General features: G+C 43.0%; 1 protein-coding gene across 10 annotated transcripts in view; it reads right to left on the reverse strand.

Annotated features, from left to right (window-relative positions):
* Window positions 1-530: 530 nt before the first annotated feature.
* Window positions 531-20,958, reverse strand: part of mast2 (microtubule associated serine/threonine kinase 2) — a 147,072-nt gene continuing 126,644 nt past the window's right edge. For 9 of the 10 annotated variants that reach the window (XM_086270163.1, XM_086270167.1, XM_086270166.1 and 6 more), the window contains 17 exons: window positions 20,722-20,930; window positions 20,502-20,640; window positions 20,118-20,250; window positions 19,604-19,769; window positions 14,805-14,906; window positions 13,066-13,188; window positions 12,873-12,982; window positions 12,385-12,539; window positions 11,789-11,937; window positions 11,270-11,449; window positions 10,802-11,044; window positions 10,340-10,566; window positions 8,823-8,945; window positions 8,381-8,517; window positions 7,540-7,727; window positions 6,823-7,373; window positions 531-6,167 (listed from right to left, as the gene is read on the reverse strand). In XM_086270163.1, coding sequence (XP_086126289.1) covers window positions 4,623-6,167; window positions 6,823-7,373; window positions 7,540-7,727; window positions 8,381-8,517; window positions 8,823-8,945; window positions 10,340-10,566; window positions 10,802-11,044; window positions 11,270-11,449; window positions 11,789-11,937; window positions 12,385-12,539; window positions 12,873-12,982; window positions 13,066-13,188; window positions 14,805-14,906; window positions 19,604-19,769; window positions 20,118-20,250; window positions 20,502-20,640; window positions 20,722-20,930 — 4,480 coding nt within the window. In that variant the 3' untranslated portion in view covers window positions 531-4,622. The remainder of the gene's footprint in view (window positions 6,168-6,822; window positions 7,374-7,539; window positions 7,728-8,380; window positions 8,518-8,822; window positions 8,946-10,339; window positions 10,567-10,801; window positions 11,045-11,269; window positions 11,450-11,788; window positions 11,938-12,384; window positions 12,540-12,872; window positions 12,983-13,065; window positions 13,189-14,804; window positions 14,907-19,603; window positions 19,770-20,117; window positions 20,251-20,501; window positions 20,641-20,721; window positions 20,931-20,958) is intronic. The other variant, XM_086270164.1, reaches the window with a different exon arrangement.

Genomic DNA, 20,958 nt, shown 5'->3' on the forward strand with positions numbered 1-20,958 from the left:
GTTTCTGTTGTCCAGGTCATCACAGTAAAGTCAGGCCCTTCATTACTTACTGCCCATTACTTCCAAACTTCAAGAACTGACTCTTCACTTGCTGTCTAATGAATTCCATCTCTTGGCACCAGACAATCAATCTCATTCACTTCACCTGTCAGTGGTTTGAATGTTATACAAGTTCAAGATCAATGACATTACCCACCTATTTTTTTCCCCTTTGTTTCTAAAAGTAATCAGCAATTTAGTGAAATTTGTTAGAAACAAGTTAAATGATTTCATTTAACAAACACAAAAAAGGAATTTTCTTCTGAGGACTCAGCCACAAAATAACTTAAGAGACCTTTTTGCAGTGTAGCTGTTGTCAGCAGCTTGAGGCATTGTTTAAACCTGGGGTCAGTTGTCATTTATTGGATGTGACTTTATGTGTTCAGTGGAAGAACTCTCCCTAAAAATCTGACTTAATGTAAAAAGCGTGATGCACCACATAAAAGAGAGCAAATTGTAAAAACACAATCAATCAGTGCACAACGCAAGCGTAGAGTATGAAAAGAAACTTTATTACTGTTGCAAGGTAACATTGACAACAACATGCTTTTACCACAATAAAAAATAAAAAGATATTGCACTGGTTTTTATTCTAGCAATGTTTTTTCCCCCCATCTCTCCCTCTTAAACCTTTTCTGAAGCTTTTACAATACACAGCTAAATCTTCTTTCTCATCTTCATCACTCCTACAAGACAACACAAAGCGTGGAGATACTGCTCTTGTCTACAAGACTCGAGGCAATAAAAGTATTTTTCTTGCTTTACAGAGCCAACACAATCCCTTAATATCAGTTTAACGGATGTACGTTGAAACAGCACTGAATCTCATGACGTGGTGGTTCAGTGGTAATAATAACGCTTCTCCTCGTACCTCATCATACCCACAGTCACATGTTTAAATCATCTATATGCCTCACAGTAAAAGCTCGTCGATCCTTGTGATGCTTGTGAGTCAGAAGCGTAGGGAAGCTCTTCAGTGACTAAATCATAATTCCATTTGTTAATCGATCCCAGGACTTGGGACGAAGCGTGGGACACCATAAGCAGGTCAGTATACTCAGTTCGATCTGTGGAGGTCAATCGAGAACAAAAGTGCCGCATGAGAACAGAAGTTGTAGAGCACACTTATATTTTGTGGTCTGGAATCTCAACACGGTTATCATCTGTGGGGGTTTACAAATGATGAAACTACAACATTTGTGTTTGCAATCATAGCAAAATGAGCTTGCTCCTTGCCAGCACCAACCTCACTTTGATGCCTATTGGTGAATGCTAGCTTTCAGATGACCCATGAGGTCAAATCCACGTAAGTTTGTTAATTGGAATTGGAATACAGTCTTTGCCAAAGACCGTTTTTGCAGATTTGTGAGGCGGCAGTACTCACATTTGACTGATATTGGTCACCATTTGTTAGTTGATATATAACGTAGATTTTTAATAAGGATACATGAAAACATGCTGTTGAAACGGACTCTACTCTAGTTCCAGTTTTTCTGTAAACAGAAAAATCCAAAACTGAGAACACAGTTAAAATAAATCCAACTACTCGTTTCTTGCTTCAGTCCACAGACAGAACAGTTTTTGGGCTCAAATCTTTACACATGCTTACAATCACGTGCTCACTTGCTCTAAAAATTAATCAGTGGTTAAAAATCTGCCCACAGAATGATTTCTGCTCCAGGCTATTCTCTCTCCCAACACCATTATCTTGATAATGCAACAGAAAGAACCAAAAGGTTTGGACTGTGTGTATAAACAACATCCAGTATGGTCGGATAATCTCATTGACACTAAACTGTTCAAGTTTGATGATGTACAAAAAGTTATTAACTCCCCGACTCTCGTCAGATCGGCCAGAGCGCTCTGATCCTCAGAGGGGAACGGCTCCGTGCCACTGATGCGTTCCACAGACAAACCCACAGACAGCAGAGAAATGTGCTGAATCGCCATCATTTGCAAACTCTTCGTCACATGACACAATATGAACCTATCACATTATGCTCACCTTGCTGATAATCATCCTAGCCTGTTAGAAGTTCCATTGACACTCCCACCCCCCAACACATATACACAAACAAACATAATCAACATGTAAACATAATACAGATTACCACAGTCACTGTCAAAGTCACTTTTACAGTGTCCTTAATATGCAAACTGAAACGAATGAACTCTGCTGCTCCCCCTGCAGTGAAACAAGCTCCACACCAGACACAAAACACTTTAAACACACGAGAAGAGGCCATCCTGTGGGTTGGGCTTTGTGTGCTTTGAGCTCACTTTGAAAGATCAAACTAAAATTACTAAGGATCAAATCAGTTCGTCATTAAAGTGTAAATGAAAAACAAAAAACACTGAAATCACTGAATTAAACAAGCTAATTGCAGTTTTTGCTTTGACCTGCAAAAACAGTAGTAGCTCTCAGAATCAGTGGTCAAACATCCAGACCGGCTCTCCTTTCAGTGACAGTTTGCCTTTCTTCCCAATCATGCGAGATCAACGCTTCGTGCAGAGCCTCATGACTGACACAGACATGTCGACAGCCCAGCACACATACACGGGTAGGCTGCAGGGAATTCTGGACACACACCCACGCAAACAGTGTATAAAACACAACATACTTTGAAATATTCTACACAGACGATCATGCACAGATTCCTACTCGTGTCATACAGAAAGAAAACTTTACAGGATGAACACAGCGAGTTGGTCCTGATACCAAATAAAAGCAGTGCAGCCTTCAGAGGCAGACGGGGGCCAAAAATAACTGAATGGAGACCCAGCAGAGCAGGGTTTCAGGTGAAAACTGGTCATGTTACTTTACATCCACTGGAATTCTTTTGTTTTAAATGGTGCATCTGAGCGTTTCTGCTTTAATTGAATTCTGGTATAACTAAATTAGGTTTTTGTAGACGACTGAGTCAATAAAAGTCAGGCACGTGATCAAATCCTTTGCATCTGCAGTGCCGTACAGCGGCAATCTACAATCCTATCTCACCACCAGGACCACTCACTAAATCTGTCTCCCTGTTTCTTTGCACAGAACAGAAAAATAAAAATGGAGCTGGAGGATCACAGTTATACCACAATGGGTGAGATCCACTGTCCATTTTGAAAGAGCAAGGGCCTAATGGGACAGCCGCTGACATCTATAAATAGCAGTGTCCAGGGTTTCCCCATTCCTAAAACCTGATCCCACATCATATAAAATACTCAAACACTGATTATGGGGTCAAGACAGTTAAAGGACATCGGAAAACCTGCAACAAATTATGAGTACGGCACAATCCTTGTAAAGAATACATGTATTGAAAAGGTAATCATCTAAAACTGACACAATGTATGGATGAATATATCTGGTAAAACAAGAGGGGAGAGACAATATTTCAGTATTTGTACAAATCCTGTACTTCACCCTAAATGTGCTAGTTTCCATCTGCTGGAAATCAGGACATTTCAGGGCTTAGACTATGTGAAAATGATTAGTTCAAACACTGAAGAGACACTGACTTGGCCGCATTCCTGTCCTGTTCCTCCGATACTTCACTCAGTGCGAGCCAACGCTGCTGTACAACAGCCGTGTCAGAAAGTCAGCAAAAACCACTGCAAGTTTTCATTTTATTTATTAGATGCTCTTATTTTAAGCAGTTTTAAAGTTAAAAAAACAACAAAAACAAACTAAAAAACTTAGCCGCGCATGATAGAAATAAAACTATTAAAAACACTGGGAACAGAGGATAATCCAGGAAAACGATGAACTCTGCAAAATGTCCAGCAGGTGCACAGTTTGCTGTGCAATAACAGAATAAAAGTTTCAGAGACGTTCAGTCGGCTGCAAAGGGTGAAGCAGACCCAGAGGGTCCTGAAGACCGACAGTGTTGGATCAACAGGGAGCACAGTGAGAGCAGAATTTGGCCTATTTCGCTGGGTGCTGCATGTACAATGACGATGCTTGACTCTTACTAACAATTCTATAATGCATTTAAACAGTTTACTAAATATAATGTTGCACTTTATTGCTCAGATACAACTTTCTGTCAATCATAAGTGGATGCTCAGAAAGGAGGGATGTGAATAGGAATAGAAAAGAGGGAGAAAGAGGAGTGCGTTAAGTAAGGCACGTCCTGATCTCTTCGAGGAACATGTGTGGAGGCTCTGCTCGACATCAAGGTGAGATAATGAGGCAGCACAAGAGGAGTGGAAAAGCTGTGCGCGTGTGTGTGTGTGTACTTTTTAAAGTAGTGTCTCCTTGGACTGCTGAGCAGTACTGTGTTTCTAGCCCCTTATATGTTTGCAGAAAAGCAAAGACCCCCAAACTCCTCATCATATTCTGTCAAGCAAGAACTCACATGAACATAAGATAATCATAAAGAGCACAGAACAGCTGGATTAAAGCTGGGACTATCACATCTGGCTCTGCTTCTCAGCTCTCCTGCTGTGCGTTTACTTTGCTTTCTGATTAGTGTGATGTTGTAAATGTGTTTTTTCCCCGAACATGCAGTTTTTCAAAGTTTTAAAACTTGGAGCCAACACTGAGCCCTGTGATCTTTATGTTTTATTCTGGTACTGTGGTAGGTTTGCTGCTACGTCTTCTTGCTGGTTGCTTTGTCTTGTTGCGAGGCAGCAGTGGTAGCTGTCGTCGTCTGGGGGTCTGACCTCTTGCGCTGAGGCTCAGTTGCTGCAGAAGTGGGTGGGGCTGTGCTAAGAGTGGACTGAGCTGCTGCTGCTGCTGCTGCTGTTGTACCGAACCTCTGTGCAAATGCAGAGGTGGCAGTGTTGTCTCTGCCTGCAGACTCTGATGCATGCCTTTCTGGAACATCTGTGCAGGATCGAGGGTGAGAAGCTGGGGTGGTCAATTTGGCTGGTCTCATGTGGTTGGTGGTGGTTGGTGAAGCAACGCATTGAGTTTTCTGCCTGTTTGGGGAGAGTTGAGGTGACTGAAGGGTCGGGACCTGTTTGGAGGGGAAAGGGACAGGGTCAGCAGGTGGGACTTCTGAGGCGCCACCTCTGGATGGTTTCTGCTCCTTGGTGTTGAATTTGACTGGACCCAGAACACTTTTAGCTACTGTTGCGAGCTGGGACACAACTTTGTCAACCCCACTTTCAGAAGGGGGAACTGGGGATCCTGAACTTGAATTAGAGCTGGAAGAGGATGAAGGTGAGGTGCAGAGACTTGCAGCAGCAGCAGCTGCACACAGTCTCCGATTGTCAGCCTCCTTCTTCTCCTTAGGGATGCCTGGAGATGAGCAAGAAGTGCGAGCAGTATCGCGGGTGTCAGTGGTTTGGCACTCTGCAGTACTTGTGGTGGTCTTGGAGTCTGTGGTCTTTGGAGTACCTGTGGAGCTCTCTGTACAGGGAGTGGTGATTCTGGATCTGTCGATCATTTGGCCATCTGCTCTGGGTTCTGATGGTACAGTCTTTCCCATGACAGTCTTTGAGTCTTTTGGAGGAGCTGGCTTAATAAAAGTGTCCTTGCTAACTGAGATGAATGCACTGCCTGGTGTGGAAAAAGGAAGGGGACCCTGAATGGTATTTGTTGTACTGCTGGGCTCTAGAACCTTCCTCTCTCGTCTTGCATCGTCCTCTGTGGACGAGGCCAAGCTTCCATCTGTTGACCCTTGAGAGCAGGGAGTCTGACTGGGCTTAGTCTCTGCAACAGGTGGTAAAGTGTGCGAGTGGCTGGGTCTGCCTACCTGAGAGGGCCCTGTATGACTGAATGTAGCATGAGGAGTGCAGGGGGAGAGGCAAAGGGATGGCAGCGTGCCTCCAGGACCTGTTCTCACAGTGGTGGGTCTCAGAAGAGGAGGTGGAGTGGACATATTCCCCCTGCGTCCATCCTGGCTGTCCTCTGAGCCTTCGTCTGTCTCATCCTCAGATGAATCCACCTCATGGATGGCATCTTGCTTCTGCAGAGACTCTCTTCGCTCAGCTCTGTCTTGCCTGATGGCTGACAGTTTGTCCTTCAGCTTGCTCTTCCCTGCTGACAGACCCAGCGAGCCAGACACCACACCGAGTGTGCCATCTCCTTCCTGCCGCCCTAACTTCCTGGATGAAGAAGAGTGTTTGTGCAGACTGCCTTTCTCCACGCCGCGTCCTGCTGAAGACAGCAGACCCTCGCTGGATGACTCCTAGTGGTCAATAAGCAAACAGACACAGAATATCCTTGTTAAAGCACTCACCATTCTGAAAATCCCACTCTTTGCACAGTGAAGAGAACCGTTACCTATCCTGAGATCTGCTGTCTGGGAAGCTAAAAACTGACAGTGTTGTGGATTCCACTGTTAGAATTTAATCGATTTCTGCAATGTGCTGTGTTCAACAATAATGTGTTTTGGGGAAAGCTAAACTAGGTTACGGGCTTGACTGTGCTGGTATATAATACAAACTCTGCAATAAAACTTTCTCTGCTTGTGTCTAAGAAAAAAAAGTCATCTGAAACCCCACAGAAGAAGCAAAGCTCAGTAGAGCTACAACATTTCATCACCAGTTTACACACATTTTATTTTAGCTTTAACTTAGTTACCATTTGGGAACAATAAGTCCTACACACACACACACACACACACACACACACACACACACACACACGAAGACTTCTTCTTTACATTTTGGATCTCATTGCCTATTTGTTATATCAAAATAAAAACTTTTTATCTCCCCCACAACAGATGTATTTCCAAATGTAAGAACCATAATACTTGCATGTCCTAAACAAACTCTCATTATTATGATTATTTTGTTGATTATGTGTTAGACCCAACTTTGTGTGAAGGCAGTATCTACCTGGAGGCTCTGTAAGCTCGGCTCCCTCTGCAGAATCTCCTTCTTAAACTCAGAATGCGAGATGTCCAGGCTGTGTTTACGGCTCCCCACAGCTGCTCCAACTGCCAGCTTCTTTTCTGCTGCTGCTGCCATGCCCGAAGATGAAGGAGAGTTAGTGAGAGAGGCTGCTAGTTTCTCAGCTGACTGCACCCTCTTGAGGAGCGGAGAACGTGGAGGCTCTGCACTCTTGGGTCTGGATATCTGCCTCACCAGAGGAGGAGAGGAGTGGAGCTTCACAGGGAATGACTGACCCATGGCAGACTGGCCAAGAGTGTGGCTGGAGAGTGGTGAAGGAGAGCGCTGAGGAGAGCTGCTCTGAGGGGTGGGAGAAGGTGTACGGGCCAGAGGGGAGAGGGGAATGTTGCCAGCTGACTTGCGCCGAGGGGAGCGGTACTGGCGCTGGAGCTTTGGTGCAAGTCCATGTAAGGAGCTGGGTCGAATGTGGCCGGAGCTTGCTGGAGAGTTTGGGACGCTCGAGCTGGGTGAACTGCTCTGGGAAGAGTTCCCACCCACTGTGGGGTATAAAGGAAGAACAATAATGTAGCGGAGATATACCAAATATGATTCGTTTTATTTTGAATGTGTGTTTTGCACATGTAAAAAAACAAAACAAAAAACAGACATACACACACAGATTTAAAAACAAAAAACAAAAATCTATCCAAATGTGTGTCTCACCTGAATGCGTGGAGTCTGGCGTGGACCTGTAGCCCTGTGTTGGGCTCCGAGGTGACAGATTGTGTGTTGGTGAGCCGGGGCCACTTTCCCCTGATGACAGTGAGCGGTTTAAAGAGGACAGACTGCGGCTAGTGTGGAGGAGAGATGCCTGTTTGGTGATTTTCCGGAAAAGAGATGTCCTCTTCTTACTGTGGGAGGTGAAACAATTAATTGATCAAGAACTGTCTGTGTAGGTTCTCAGTCATAAAAGTCATGGTCTTAGGAGCTTAAAGAGGAGGTAAGTGGACTTCTTTATGTTTGAAGACATTTAAACTCTCATCCAACCTGATTTTTAGTTATAAAAAAGCAAAAGGTAAGAAGCATTGATCCATGCTGGATCATCCTGGTAAGTAAATTCCAAAAGGTGGATTCTGCTCATCTGGACGTAGTGTTTTCAGTGGGAGAAACATTTTGTCACTCATCCAAGTGACTTCTTCAGTCTCAGCAGACTGCAGGTTTCCCCAATCTTATAAACAGTACATTTGCACAATGACTGAAACTAGCACCACTGACGAACAATGGGCTGTGAGGTCAGTTCATTGATCATTAATATGCAAATTGTCACGACCATTGATCAACAACCACTGATCAAAGGGCAAAAGGTGAAGAGTCCCACTGTCATTGTCGCAACATCCCTGTTCTGGGACTGTTTTTAAACCAAAGATCACCTCTGATCCTCTTGGATCAGAGGTGAAATGTTTTCAACAAACTGAAACAAGTCCAACTGTCCAACAAGATTGTTCAAGAATTCTTTGCACAAGCACGCTTGTTATTGCTCGACTTGTGTGTGTATATTTCCCACCTGTCCTGTCCCTCCTTGTTCTTGGTTTTCTTATTTCGTCTTGCCATCTTGGATTTGTGGGTAGTCTTTCGAGCAGGGCCGACTTTGATGGACGTGTTCTCAAACGGGGTTGCAGAGATGGACACTTTGGCACCACTCTGAGTGACGACCAAGCAATAGAAACATTTCTTACTTTCAGAAAAAGATATCTTTACAAAACATTTAAAGTTGTGTGTATGAGCTGAGAAGTCGAAAGGTCTGACTTCTCAACTCATACACATGCAAGGTGTAAAATTCTGTTACCACATGCAAGGTCACAGAATTTTTATCAGCTTGAATCATATCTTTATTTTGCAAAGAATCGATTTAAACAGAAAGAACACAAACAGAAGGAGAAGACTGATGTTTTTGCTGTCCGCTGAAAAAGTTACTTTAGTGAGTACAAAAGGTTGTGATCCCGTACCTTTAGAATAAGCTCCACTACCTCTGTGTGAACCAGGCCATGGACCGGCTCCCCATTAACATGGGTGATCAGGTCACCCTCTCTGAGCCCTGCCTCGTGGGCCGGTCCCCCTTCCTCCACATGCTGGCAGTGAGCAGAGAGTTAGACGAGTGTAAGGGAAAAAAAAGAGGAGGGAGAAAGTGAACGAAAAAAGTACTATTACTGCCACCTTCTGTCAAACAACAAGAAACCTGCAAACACAGTGATACTATTACAGAGTCCTTTCACAGACATCTGTTAAAACAAAGTGATAATGGGGAAAGAGCTACCACACATGAAAGACAGTTTGGCCAAATAGTTTAACAGCTTAAAACAAAAAAAATATTTTTTATTGTTAAATCTGATACAAATTGTGTTTTCAGATATCTCGGTGAAAATAGCAGCTGCATCCACAAACGTTAGTTAAAACTCTGCTATGCACACAACAAACAAATACGATCCAGAAAAGGAGCTACCTTCTCTGAGCCCACGCCAATTTAAGAGGAAAAGTTCAAAACTATCCTGAGCTCTCATCAATGAAAACTTGGTCTGTCCTGTAGCAGAGACAGACCAAGCTTGTTATCTGCAAGCAGCTGAAAGCCAGTTGGGGTACATTAGTGCACATAGGATGGGTAGTTTCTCACATCTGTGAAGGCCACTGCAATGTATACAGATTTTGAAGCAATGCATTTTACCTTTCAAGGAAGACCTTGTTTATTTCATCAACACAAACATGACTTTATGACTATATTGTAATAAAGCTGCAGATGCAAAACTGGCCTGCCTGCAGCCCGGACCTGTCGACTACAAACATTTATAAAGACAAACACAATAAAGGGGGGCACTAAATGTTGAACACCTGAAATGTTCTATCAAGTAAGAAAATGGAAAACATTTAGCTTTCAGAACAACTTCATTTGCTCTTCTCAGTTTCCAAACACTTACAGAATTTCACTTAAAGAGAGAATTACCAAACAAGCCTAAATGTGTCCCTGCCACAACTATTTTTAAATGTCCTGCTGGCAGTTTCAAAAATGAGTAGCCATTCATCTGCTGATGTGTTTGTTTTACTTGATGTATTTTATCAAGTTTACTTTCCTTCATATCCTTAAAAGCAATGTCTTACAAATCATTACATTCTGTATTTAACTGACATTTTATACACCCGGTGTAGCTTTAGCTTTATCCTTTTGTCCTATAGTCCACTGTTTTTAACTCAATATATATCACAAATTTACAACAACAGTCGTCTTAACACACTTTATGGTATAGGTCAAGACCCTGCAGTATTTGAAAATAAAGCCCAGCAATCAGACAAAAAGTTAATGAGCAAAAACCTGGTGACAGCAGGGAGAAAACAACTCCCTTTTAACAGGAAGAAGCCTTAGGGAAGACCAGAATCAGTCAGGGGCAGCTATCTGCTGTCACCAGTTTGGTTTTTCTTTTAAACATATGGTACTTATCATCAGTATCATTACTAAATCTGGTGCGACACTCACCCAGACCATGTGATGTACAGTGTAGATGTCAGAGTCACCCATGTACACTCGGATGGCTCTCAGAGTAAAGCCATACTTCTTTCCAGCTCTGTGGATGATGATGGCAGGTTTGACATTAGTCACAGCTGGAGACAGGTCCCGGCTTGGTGAAGAGTCTCGTGATGATGGATTGGATGACAGTGAGTGGGGAGACATCGGGCTGGCCAATGGCGAGGCGCCATGATGGTCTTTCAAAAAACAAAAAAACAAAATAAAAAACCCAAAACAAAACACAAAAACCACACAAAGAACAAAACATGACAGATTATACCTGATTTCATGTAGCATGGTTGCAGATTCATTCTACTCTAGTGCAAAGGACAGCAGCTGTCCACAATAATTCAAAATACTATGACCAAGTTAATGCTGTTCATGTTGTCTTTTTGGTTTTAAGAACCTAATTTTTTGAATGTTTGAAAGCACCTGTAGGAATCATCAGCGACAGCGTTGTAGCCGAGGCCGACTTGATGACCTTGTTGAGCGGCCTGGTCGTTGCGTGTCTGTCTGCATCTCCAGACAGCATGCGATGGCGAGCCCTACGAGCTGCCAGGTCACTGATGGCCTTTGGAATGGAGGGAGAGTCGCTGTCTGCTGCAGCTTTGGCACCTCCGCTGGCACCACCGTTACTGCTGTTGGCACGTTCGCACGCATCGCCTGAACTGCCTGCTGTATTCACATAGGAAAATTGAGGAATAACACCAAAAGTAGCAAATTAGGTCAGACCTGAAAGCTTTAAAAGATGTGGAAACAATCTTTTTCGTTCATATTCATCTTCACATTTGTAACTTTTTCATGTGACCCATTTAATCCCCCTAAAAACAACAAACCACATTAGTACTATTAGCATTAACATTTTTATCTTAGTATATAAGGTGTTTAAACTACACTGACGAGTGAGTGTGGCTTTGCTCAGTTGGCTGGAGGTGGAGCTTGGTGTGGTGGGAGACTCGTCGAGCTTCAGCTCTCTTTCCACTGGAAGCTCTGGGATGGCGAGGGGCAGCTCATCACATCGCAGGCCCCTGACTGCATTTGGGCCAAGCAGGCTGGGACTCTTTCGACTTCCAAGTGCACCTTAGAAATCAGCAAATTAGAGGCACAAATAAGTTACAACTTATTATATCTTATTACATCTTTTTTTAAAAATAAATAAATAAAACATTTATGAATAACTTCTTTTGGGCTAAGCTACTCGCTGTGCTATGTGTACTGGACATGCACATGAAAGAGCATGACAGATACAGCATATTTATCAGAAGAAACTGGGGGATTTTGTGGCAGGTAAATGCAGGAACTGGTAAAAATTAAAAACTTCAGCAACAACTTGTAGGCAGTTGTTTGTAGACTGTGCTGAAGGACAGTTTTGCCCTGAAATTTGGTTATTTCAGTTTATCAGAGCTAGCCTTTCTTTACCTTGCCCTTGGCCTCCTTCCTCCTCTGAAGAGATAGCAAAGCGCGGCATCTCAATGATAGCAGAGCAGCAGCGTCTCCTGACTGTCAGGGGTGGGCTTGAATCACTCTCTGTGTGGGAAGACTCAGAGACTGACAAACGCTTCCGCAGGCTGTAAAGGTGAAGGACAGGACAGAACAAACACATGAACAGCTACTAAATAAAGCTGAAAACATCATCATCATCATAATTTTTAACTAGAAATAAAGCAAAAAGTACATAAACCAGCAAACATGCTCACTTGGGGCATGCAGGGGAAATTTGGGTAAATACATATGGCCCACAGCCTACTGTGGCCGCAAGAACTGGCATGAAATGTGGGGCCCAACTGGACGACAGTGGGACATACCCACAGTATGCCCATTGTTTATGTGTGGGGTTCCCTACTGGAGCCACAAAAGGGCAAAACTGCTATGGACCATGAGCAGGCCCGGGGCCCACGCGGGTTTTTGTCAACAAGACCACACAACCCCACAGCTCACCCACAAATACCCAATGTGGATTTGCACAGACATGTCTGCTCGGAAATATCTGTTGTCTTTTTTGTAAATGAACTCACATCTCCGGAGATCCCACCATCCAAGATCGATCTCTGGACTTGAGTCCACTCAGGCTGTCGATGCGATCTCCTCCCTCCTCACTGAGGCTGCGTTTGGTGGGAGGAGGTGTCCTCTTTTCCTCATGCAGAGACAAACGTTCCATGCTGCTGTACACCTATAAAAACATTTCTCTGCATCAGACATCATCTTTAGAGCAGAGACTCTTAATCCTTTCTGACTCTGAATATATATGCAATGCCAAAATCTTTGATGGTCCTCAGGATCAAATGGTAAGCTGCCCTGGCATTAAGAATATCCTCCAAGTGTATCAGTTCAAACACACTAAAACAATCAAAAATATGTTAGTATCTAATATTAAATTATCAAAAGGTCATTTATTTCACTGATATCTGTCATTTGAGGGTTTTGGCTTATTTACTGAGCATAACCTTCCAAATAAAGATCCAGCTGATTTAAAAGTACAAGACATGGATGAGTCAATGTGTACCTTGCTGAAGCGAGGCGAACAGGAGGAGAATTGTCGTATCTCCACGTGTTCTTCATCATTGGTATCGTCCTCCTCCTCTGAATCCACGTGGTGGTAGCGATCAGAACGAGCTGAGACAGACACATGTTGGTTGTGACGAGACTACATGACTTTCAAACAGTGAACAATCTCTGTAAGGCACTGGCAGACATACTGTCAAAGTAACTGGTGTCATCCTCTGACTCCAGTTGGGGGATGAACTCGGCTTTCTGTCTTAGCAGGCTGTTCCAGTCCAGATCTGTGAAGAATTGGTGCTGCTTCACCTCAAAGGCACTTCCTGTGGAGTTGAAAAATTAAAGAGAAGATAGAAAGGATTGAGATATATATGGTGGGTAGGTGATGGGGTGGAGGTGGAGTGGGGAACACAAGCATCAAAGAACAACCTACAAGTTAGCAGAACGCATGCTGACAGGGTCTAACTGAACATCTACAAAAAAGCCAAAGACAGTGATGCGGAACACAAAAAGGCCTCTGAAACATGGGAAGAAAGAGAATTACATTCCAAAATAAGTTTTTCACTATATACTACCAGTCAGAAGTTTGGACACGTCTTCTCCCTTTGCTTTGATTACTGCTTTGCACACTTGGCGTTCTCTCGATGAGCTTCATGAGGAAGTCACCTGAAATGGTTTTCCAACAGTCTTGAAGGAGTTCACAGAGATGCTGAGCACTTGTTGGCCCTTTGGCCTTCACTCTGCAGTCCATCTCATCCTAAACCATCTCAATTGGGCTTAGGTCAGGTGACTGAGGAGACCGGGCCATCTGGCGCAGCACTCCATCACTCTACTTCTTGGTAAATAGCCCTAACACAGCCTGGAGGTGTGTTTGGGGTCATTGTCCTGTTAAAACATAAATGATGGTCCAACTAAACAGAAATGGGATGTTGCTGCAGGATGCTGTGGTAGCCATGCTGGTTCACTGTGCCATTCAATTTTGAATAAATCCCCAAAAGTGTTGCCAGCAAAGCACCCCCACACCATCACACCTCCTCCTGCATGCTTTACGGTGGGAAGCATGTATGTAGAGACCATCTGTTCACCTTTTCTGCGTCGCTCAAAGACACGGTGAGTGGAACCAAAGATCTCAAATTTGGCCTCATCAGACCAAAGCACAGATTTCCACTGGTCTAATGTTCATTCCTTGTGTTTCTTGGCCCAAACAAATCTCTTCTGCTTGTTGGTTTTCCTTAGTAGTGGTTTCTTAGCAGCTATTTGACCATAAAGGCCTGATCTGGGCAGTCTCCTCTGAACAGTTGATGTGAAGATGTGTCTGCTACTGGAACTGTGTGGCGCTTATTTGGCCTCTAATCTGATGTGATGTTGGTGATGATGGACTGTCGTTTCTCTTTACTTAGCTGATTGGTTCTTGCCATAATATGAGTTCTAACAGTAGTTCAATTCTACAAATGAACCCTGACAAGGAACACTTGTGAAGTGAAAACCATTTCAGGTGACTACATCACAAAAGTCAAAAAAGCAAAGAGTGGCAAAGGGTGGTGGCTGTATCTACAATGTAGAAAGCAGTGAAAACAAAGGAAAACCATTACATGAGAAGGTGTGTCCAAACTTTTGACTGTGTAGTAACAGTTATTTCTACATGACTAAAATGATAAGGGAGTTGAGATGAATGGGTTCCAACACAATATTGCAATTTCACACAGCGGCAAAGGCAACGCTACTGATTTCTTTGAAGGTTCAGCAACCAAAGCAGTTTTACTGACACACTGCCAAGGTCAAAATAAAAATCTGTTTAAATAATTCACACAGGCACACCAGCACACTCCTATGGTCACATACATTTCTACGTTTTGTCTTGTCTTATCTTAGTGTAGCACTTCTTTGTGGTAATGTTTATCTAATTCTTGAAAAACTCTTTTGCTTTACAGTGCATTACCTGTGCCCAGTCTCTCCAGAGGATTTTGTCTTAGCAGCTTGGAAATAAGGTCCTGTGCATCCTGAGGCAGAGCTTCATCCCCCTCAGGCCAGATGATCTCATCTAGCACAGCACAAAGACATGCACACGACACTTTGATCTTACTGAAATGAGTCTGTATTCATTTAAAAGAACAAACAAACAAACAAAGATCAAATTCCCTCGATTCTCAGACTTTTGTCTGACTTTTGTCTACCAGTCAACCAACATTATCCAACAATGTTGGATAATACCTCCCATCCACTCCATGACACGCTGGTCAGTCACAGGAGCACGTTCAGTGAGAGACTGAGATTACCAAAAAGCACCACTGAACAACACAGGAAATCACTCCTGCCTGAGGACATCTCTTTGTACAACTCCTCCACTTAACACACTGTATACTGCAATAGCTACACCCTTTTTGCACATGCTCTTCTTTGTTATTCAGCTATTTATCAATAAGTGACTTTTGTGCGCGTGTGTCTGTGTGTGTGTGTGTGTGTGTGTGTGTGTGTGTGTGTGTGTGTGTGTGTGTATATATATATATATATATATAAACACCCAGCACGCCCCTGCGGGCGGTTTATCCTTCAAGCTCGGGTCCTCTACCAGAGGCCTGGGAGCTTGAGGGTCCTGCGCAGTATCTTAGCTGTTCCCAGGACTGCGCTCTTCTGGACAGAGATCTCCGATGTTATTCCCGGGATCTGCTGGAGCCACTCGCCTAGCTTGGGAGTCACCGCACCTAGTGCTCCGATTACCACGGGGACCACCGTTACCTTCACCCTCCACATCCTCTCCAGCTCTTCTCTGAGCCCTTGGTATTTCTCCAGCTTCTCGTGTTCCTTCTTCCTGATGTTGCTGTCATTCGGAACCGCTACATCGATCACTACGGCCGTCTTCTTCTGTTTGTCTACCACCACTATGTCCGGTTGGTTAGCCACCACCATTTTGTCCGTCTGTATCTGGAAGTCCCACAGGATCTTAGCTCGGTCATTCTCCACCACCCTTGGGGGCATCTCCCATTTTGACCTCGGGACTTCCAGGTTGTACTCAGCACAGATGTTCCTGTACACTATGCCGGCCACTTGGTTATGGCGTTCCATGTATGCCTTGCCTGCTAGCATCTTGCACCCTGCTGTTATGTGCTGGATTGTCTCTGGGGCATCTTTACACAGCCTGCACCTGGGGTCTTGCCTGGTGTGATAGACCCCAGCCTCTATGGATCTTGTACTCAGAGCTTGTTCTTGTGCTGCCATGATTAGTGCCTCTGTGCTGTCTTTCAGTCCAGCTTTGTCCAGCCACTGGTAGGATTTCTGGATATCAGCCACCTCCTCTATCTGCCGGTGGTACATACCGTGCAGGGGCCTGTCCTTCCATGATGGTTCCTCGTCTCCCTCCTCTTTCTTGGGTTTCTGCTGCCTGAGGTATTCACTGAGCACTCGGTCAGTTGGGGCCATCTTCCCAATGTATTCTTGGATGTTCCTTGTCTCATCCTGGACTGTGGTGCTGACACTCACCAGTCCCCGGCCCCCTTCCTTCCGCTTAGCGTACAGCCTCAGGGTGCTGGACTTGGGGTGAAACCCTCCATGCATGGTCAGGAGCTTTCTTGTCTTTATGTCAGTGACTTCTATCTCCTCCTTTGGCCAGCCTATTACCCCAGCAGGGTACCTGATCATGGGCAGGGCGTATGTGTTGATGGCCCGGATCTTGTTCTTACCATTCAGCTGACTCCTCAGGACTTGCCTGACCCTCTGCAGGTACTTGGTGGTTGCAGCCTTTCTAGCTATATATATATATATATATATATATATATATATATATATATATATGTATATATATCTCAGAGGTGTGGACTCGAGTCACATGACTTTGACTCGAGTCAGACTTGAGTCATTAATTTTATGACTTTAGACTTGACTTGAAAAAATGTTCTAAGACTTGTGACTTGACTTGGACTTTTACACCAATGACCTGGGACTTGAATTGGACTTGAACCGGTTTACTTGAAAAGACTTGATATTTTACCCCAAATATAAAATTTAACATGCATATTATATAGAGATTGAAAATGTGACGTCATTCACGGGTAGAACCGCAAAGGATTCTGGGAACTCGTGGCAAGCGGTACTAGCGCACGCAGGCTTTCAATTAAAATCAGTTATACAGCGATAAAAAGAAACACAAAAATGTCAAGAAGCTGTTGTATTATTAACTGCAATAGCCGGTCGCATGACAGCCACGGGAAGCCGACGGGTAAAGAGATCGGTTGTTATCGGATTACGTCGTTGAAGAGAAATTGTTCAAGCCATGTTTCCGAAGTAACAAAGAGGCGACGGGTGGCCCGGATTGCAGCCATTCAAAGATCAAATATAACGTCCCAGAACACTCCAGCTCACAGGTTAGTCTGCTCCAAGCATTTACACAAAGGTCAGTGTTTTTTAGTAGTTAATACGTCATTTTCATAACATAATTGGTGATATAGGTTACAAGCAAGTCTGGCGCTGAACAGAAATTGTTGCGCTATGCTCCTTTATTTATTGTGCATAAATAGTGAATTGTCCTGACACAATATTGTGTTTCGCTTCTGTTATTATGGTACATTGACAAAAACATATACTTTTATTCACAGGATAAAACAGGTTTTTTGTATCACTAATTGTCCAGTACGATTACAGCATACAGTATTATTGTCACTGCTACATTTCTGTGATGGGTACCAGAAATTATTTCCACTACTAATTAATTACCGTTGAGCTCAAAGGTCCTATTAATAAACGGTTAACGAATGTGTATTTATGAGACGATTTGTGAGACTGGTAAACTTATGATACGTACGATGGTCTTTCGTTCTACACGGTGCATTTCAAGGTCCTGTACCCATCCGTCGGTAAACTGTACCTGGGCTTGTTGCAGTGACCTGAAGTTACTAAACTTCATGAGTGTGTGCACTCACTCCAAGAACCGTATGATTATAAATATGCATATAAATATGCTACGATGAGATAGCTGACTTCATCTAACTAGCAAATGTTGTCCAGGCTACGTTGGTGATACAGTTTTTTTTAATGTGTATGATATTTTTGTCATGCGATTTTAAAGCTGGTCCTACAACCGCATCCAAGAATAACATGCAGCTTATCTCAGAACTGTCGGTGAAAATTATTCTTGGAGCTAAGTTTAATTGAGCTGCATTTTAAAGAGGTGCAATTTCACAATTTGTGTATATTTTCTAAGTTCACTATTTTGTCATGTGTTGAGAAAAACACAGATTTTAAAATTACATGGTCTAATATTTACATTTAGCATATAACTGCAACATGCTTTTTTTCGCTTTTTTTTTTTTTTTAAAGACTCGAAAGGACTTGAAATTCAAAGTTTCAGACTTGTGACTTTACTCGGACTTTTACACCAGTGACTTGAGACTCGACTCTGACTTGCCTGACATTACTTGAGACTTGACTTGAGGATAAAGACTTGGTCCCACCTCTGATATATATATATATATATATATATATATATATATATATATATATATATATATATATATATGTGTGTGTGTGTGTGTGTGTGTGTGTGTCTTTGTTACTGTTTGTACTGGAGCACTGTAACCAAAATAATTTCCCCTAGGGATCAATAAAGTATTCTGATTCTGATTCATTCCTGTTTGCAACAATAACGACACTAACTCTGAGCACTAACCTGTAAAACACTAAAAGTATAGATCAATCAAGAGTCACGTCTTTCATGACAGCCCTCTATCACCACTTTGTATTAATGTGGGCAGAAGTCAAGAAAAGAGACGGTGCGATCAATACAGGTTTATGATTATTGATTAGGCCTATCATCTAAGGGAATTCAAAAGGGGAAAGGAACACAGCAGAAATCATAATTGATTTTAGTCCTTACAGAGAAGCCCGGGATCCTTTACTGCAGAGCTACATGTAAACATTTCTGAAGACGTCTGCCGTTCTCGCTGAGGCTGGGAGTCAGCAGGCTCAAATGTTTATTATTCTGATTACAAAGCAACACCGTTATTAGACCAGTAACTACACAAAGGGTTTAAAGGGTTAAAACCCACATCTGCATGGAGTGACTTAATACTAAGGTGTTATAGGGACATCGAGCATTGAGTCCTTAATGCTAAGTCTGAAGTTCAGTTTTTAAAATTTCACACTTATTGGATTCTGAACTTCAACAGGTAACAAAGGAACAAACAGTCAGGCTGCTGCCTCCATTTCTACATGTTCATATTTCTAAAGCAGAATCACTGTGGCGATCACGTCTTTGTGCTGCTTTTTAACTGTAATTTGTGTTACTGACTTCATGTTCATACCTAGAGAGAATCGGAAAGGAACTGAAATTGCTAAAGTCTAATCAATGCCCATCCCTAGTGATGGATTGATAGATTAATGTGTATTATATGTTTTTATCTATTAAGTATGAATATGTAAGTGAAAGCCAAATGACACTATGCATGTATTTCTTCTTGTCCCTCAATTCTTGTTCATTGTGATGATCATCATTAACCGTCACCCTCTTTCTCTTTCAGCCTTACTAACCACCGACTGTGAGGCTCACTTATGAGCACATTAAGCTATGGGAGCCTGGCTGACTCTCCTCCTCTACTGCCCACCTTTGTCTTTGGTTTAGTAAATTATTCTTGCATTATTAAAAACCCTTTGAACTACAACAACTTTGTGGCACCTTATATATTGGGATACTCCTGATTTTACAAAGTACAACATTAATAAAAAGCAATGAGCAGGTGATGTACTCACCACTGATAACCTGACCAAAGAGCTCCTCTGGAGTGTCTCCGAAAAAGGGAGCGCAGCCCACCAGGAACTCATACAGGATGACTCCCATTGCCCACCAGTCCACCGGCTTGCCGTAGCCCTGACGGAGAATCACCTCGGGGGCGATGTACTCTGGAGTGCCACAAACCTGCAAAAGCAGAACGTTAGCTCAGCACATGAAAAACACACACACAAAGGTATTTATTCAGTTTTGTTAAGGAAAGACAGGCATAACTTCTGGGTCTGAAAAGTGAAGCCAACACTATGCAAACATGCAAACACTGCCCTTGGGCTTTGTCTCTGTAAAACCTTTCTGCTGAGTTTATCATACATACGGAATAAAACATCAAATTCATTTTGTAAACTGACATAATTCAAAGTTTAAGAAAGGAATCGGGGGTGTGCTCACTGACTAACAACTTCTGAATGACAAATGTGAGTGTGCAGTTTCACAGTCAGTCATAACATGCATGCATAAGCCTTAAAAAGCTCATACCTGTTTGTCCAGAAACTCCCGGGTGTCTTTCTCTATGTGTCCTTCATACAGATTTGTGGTCAAACTCATCAAACCGATTTTAGAGAGGCCAAAGTCCGTCAGCTTAATGTGTCCCATAGATGTGATGAGAAGACTGCACGAGAGAAAATTGAAAGTTTCTGTCCAGACAGCAAATGTTGGAAAAACAGTGCACTATTTCTATTAGTTTCTAACCTTAGTAATAACAATAATCAACAAAATCATAAAAAAGAAAACACATATGAGCAACTTATGTTAAAGTAATTACTGCGAAAAAACACTGTGAACAAGGCTTCAGACTGCTCCAAACACTCGTCATGGTGCAGTGTGATGTGGATATCCCTATTTTAGTTATCTGAGTCTTACTTGTCAGGCTTGAGGTCTCTGTGCACGATGCCATAATTGTGAAGATATTCTAAGGCGAGGACAGTTTCAGCAAAGTACATACGAGCCATATCCACAGGCAAGGCTCCGATATTCTTCAGGAGTGTGGCACAGTCGCCACCTATAGATGACACATGAGAGTTGCAATATTAGACAACATAATACTACTACCACCACTAATGACAACTAGTAATTATCTTACCCTCCACATACTCCATCACCATGCACAAGTGTCTCCTGGTCTCGAAAGAACAGAACATTGAGACAACAAAAGGGTTCTCAGCAAATGTTAGTATGTCTCGCTCTACAAAGGCCTGCTGGATCTGGTTCCTCAGGATCAAGTTCTGCTTGTTGATCTTCTTCATAGCAAATCGTTGCCTGGTCTCCTTGTGACGTACGAGAAACACAGCCCTACACAGGACAAGAAAGGTATTCAGGT

This window comes from Aulonocara sp. 'chitande type north' Nkhata Bay, linkage group LG17, assembly GCF_057382095.1.
Source record: "Aulonocara sp. 'chitande type north' Nkhata Bay isolate Kocher_YH1m ecotype deep benthic linkage group LG17, A_spYH_male_GT1.1, whole genome shotgun sequence".
In the NCBI taxonomy this organism is placed as follows: domain Eukaryota; kingdom Metazoa; phylum Chordata; class Actinopteri; order Cichliformes; family Cichlidae; genus Aulonocara; species Aulonocara sp. 'chitande type north' Nkhata Bay.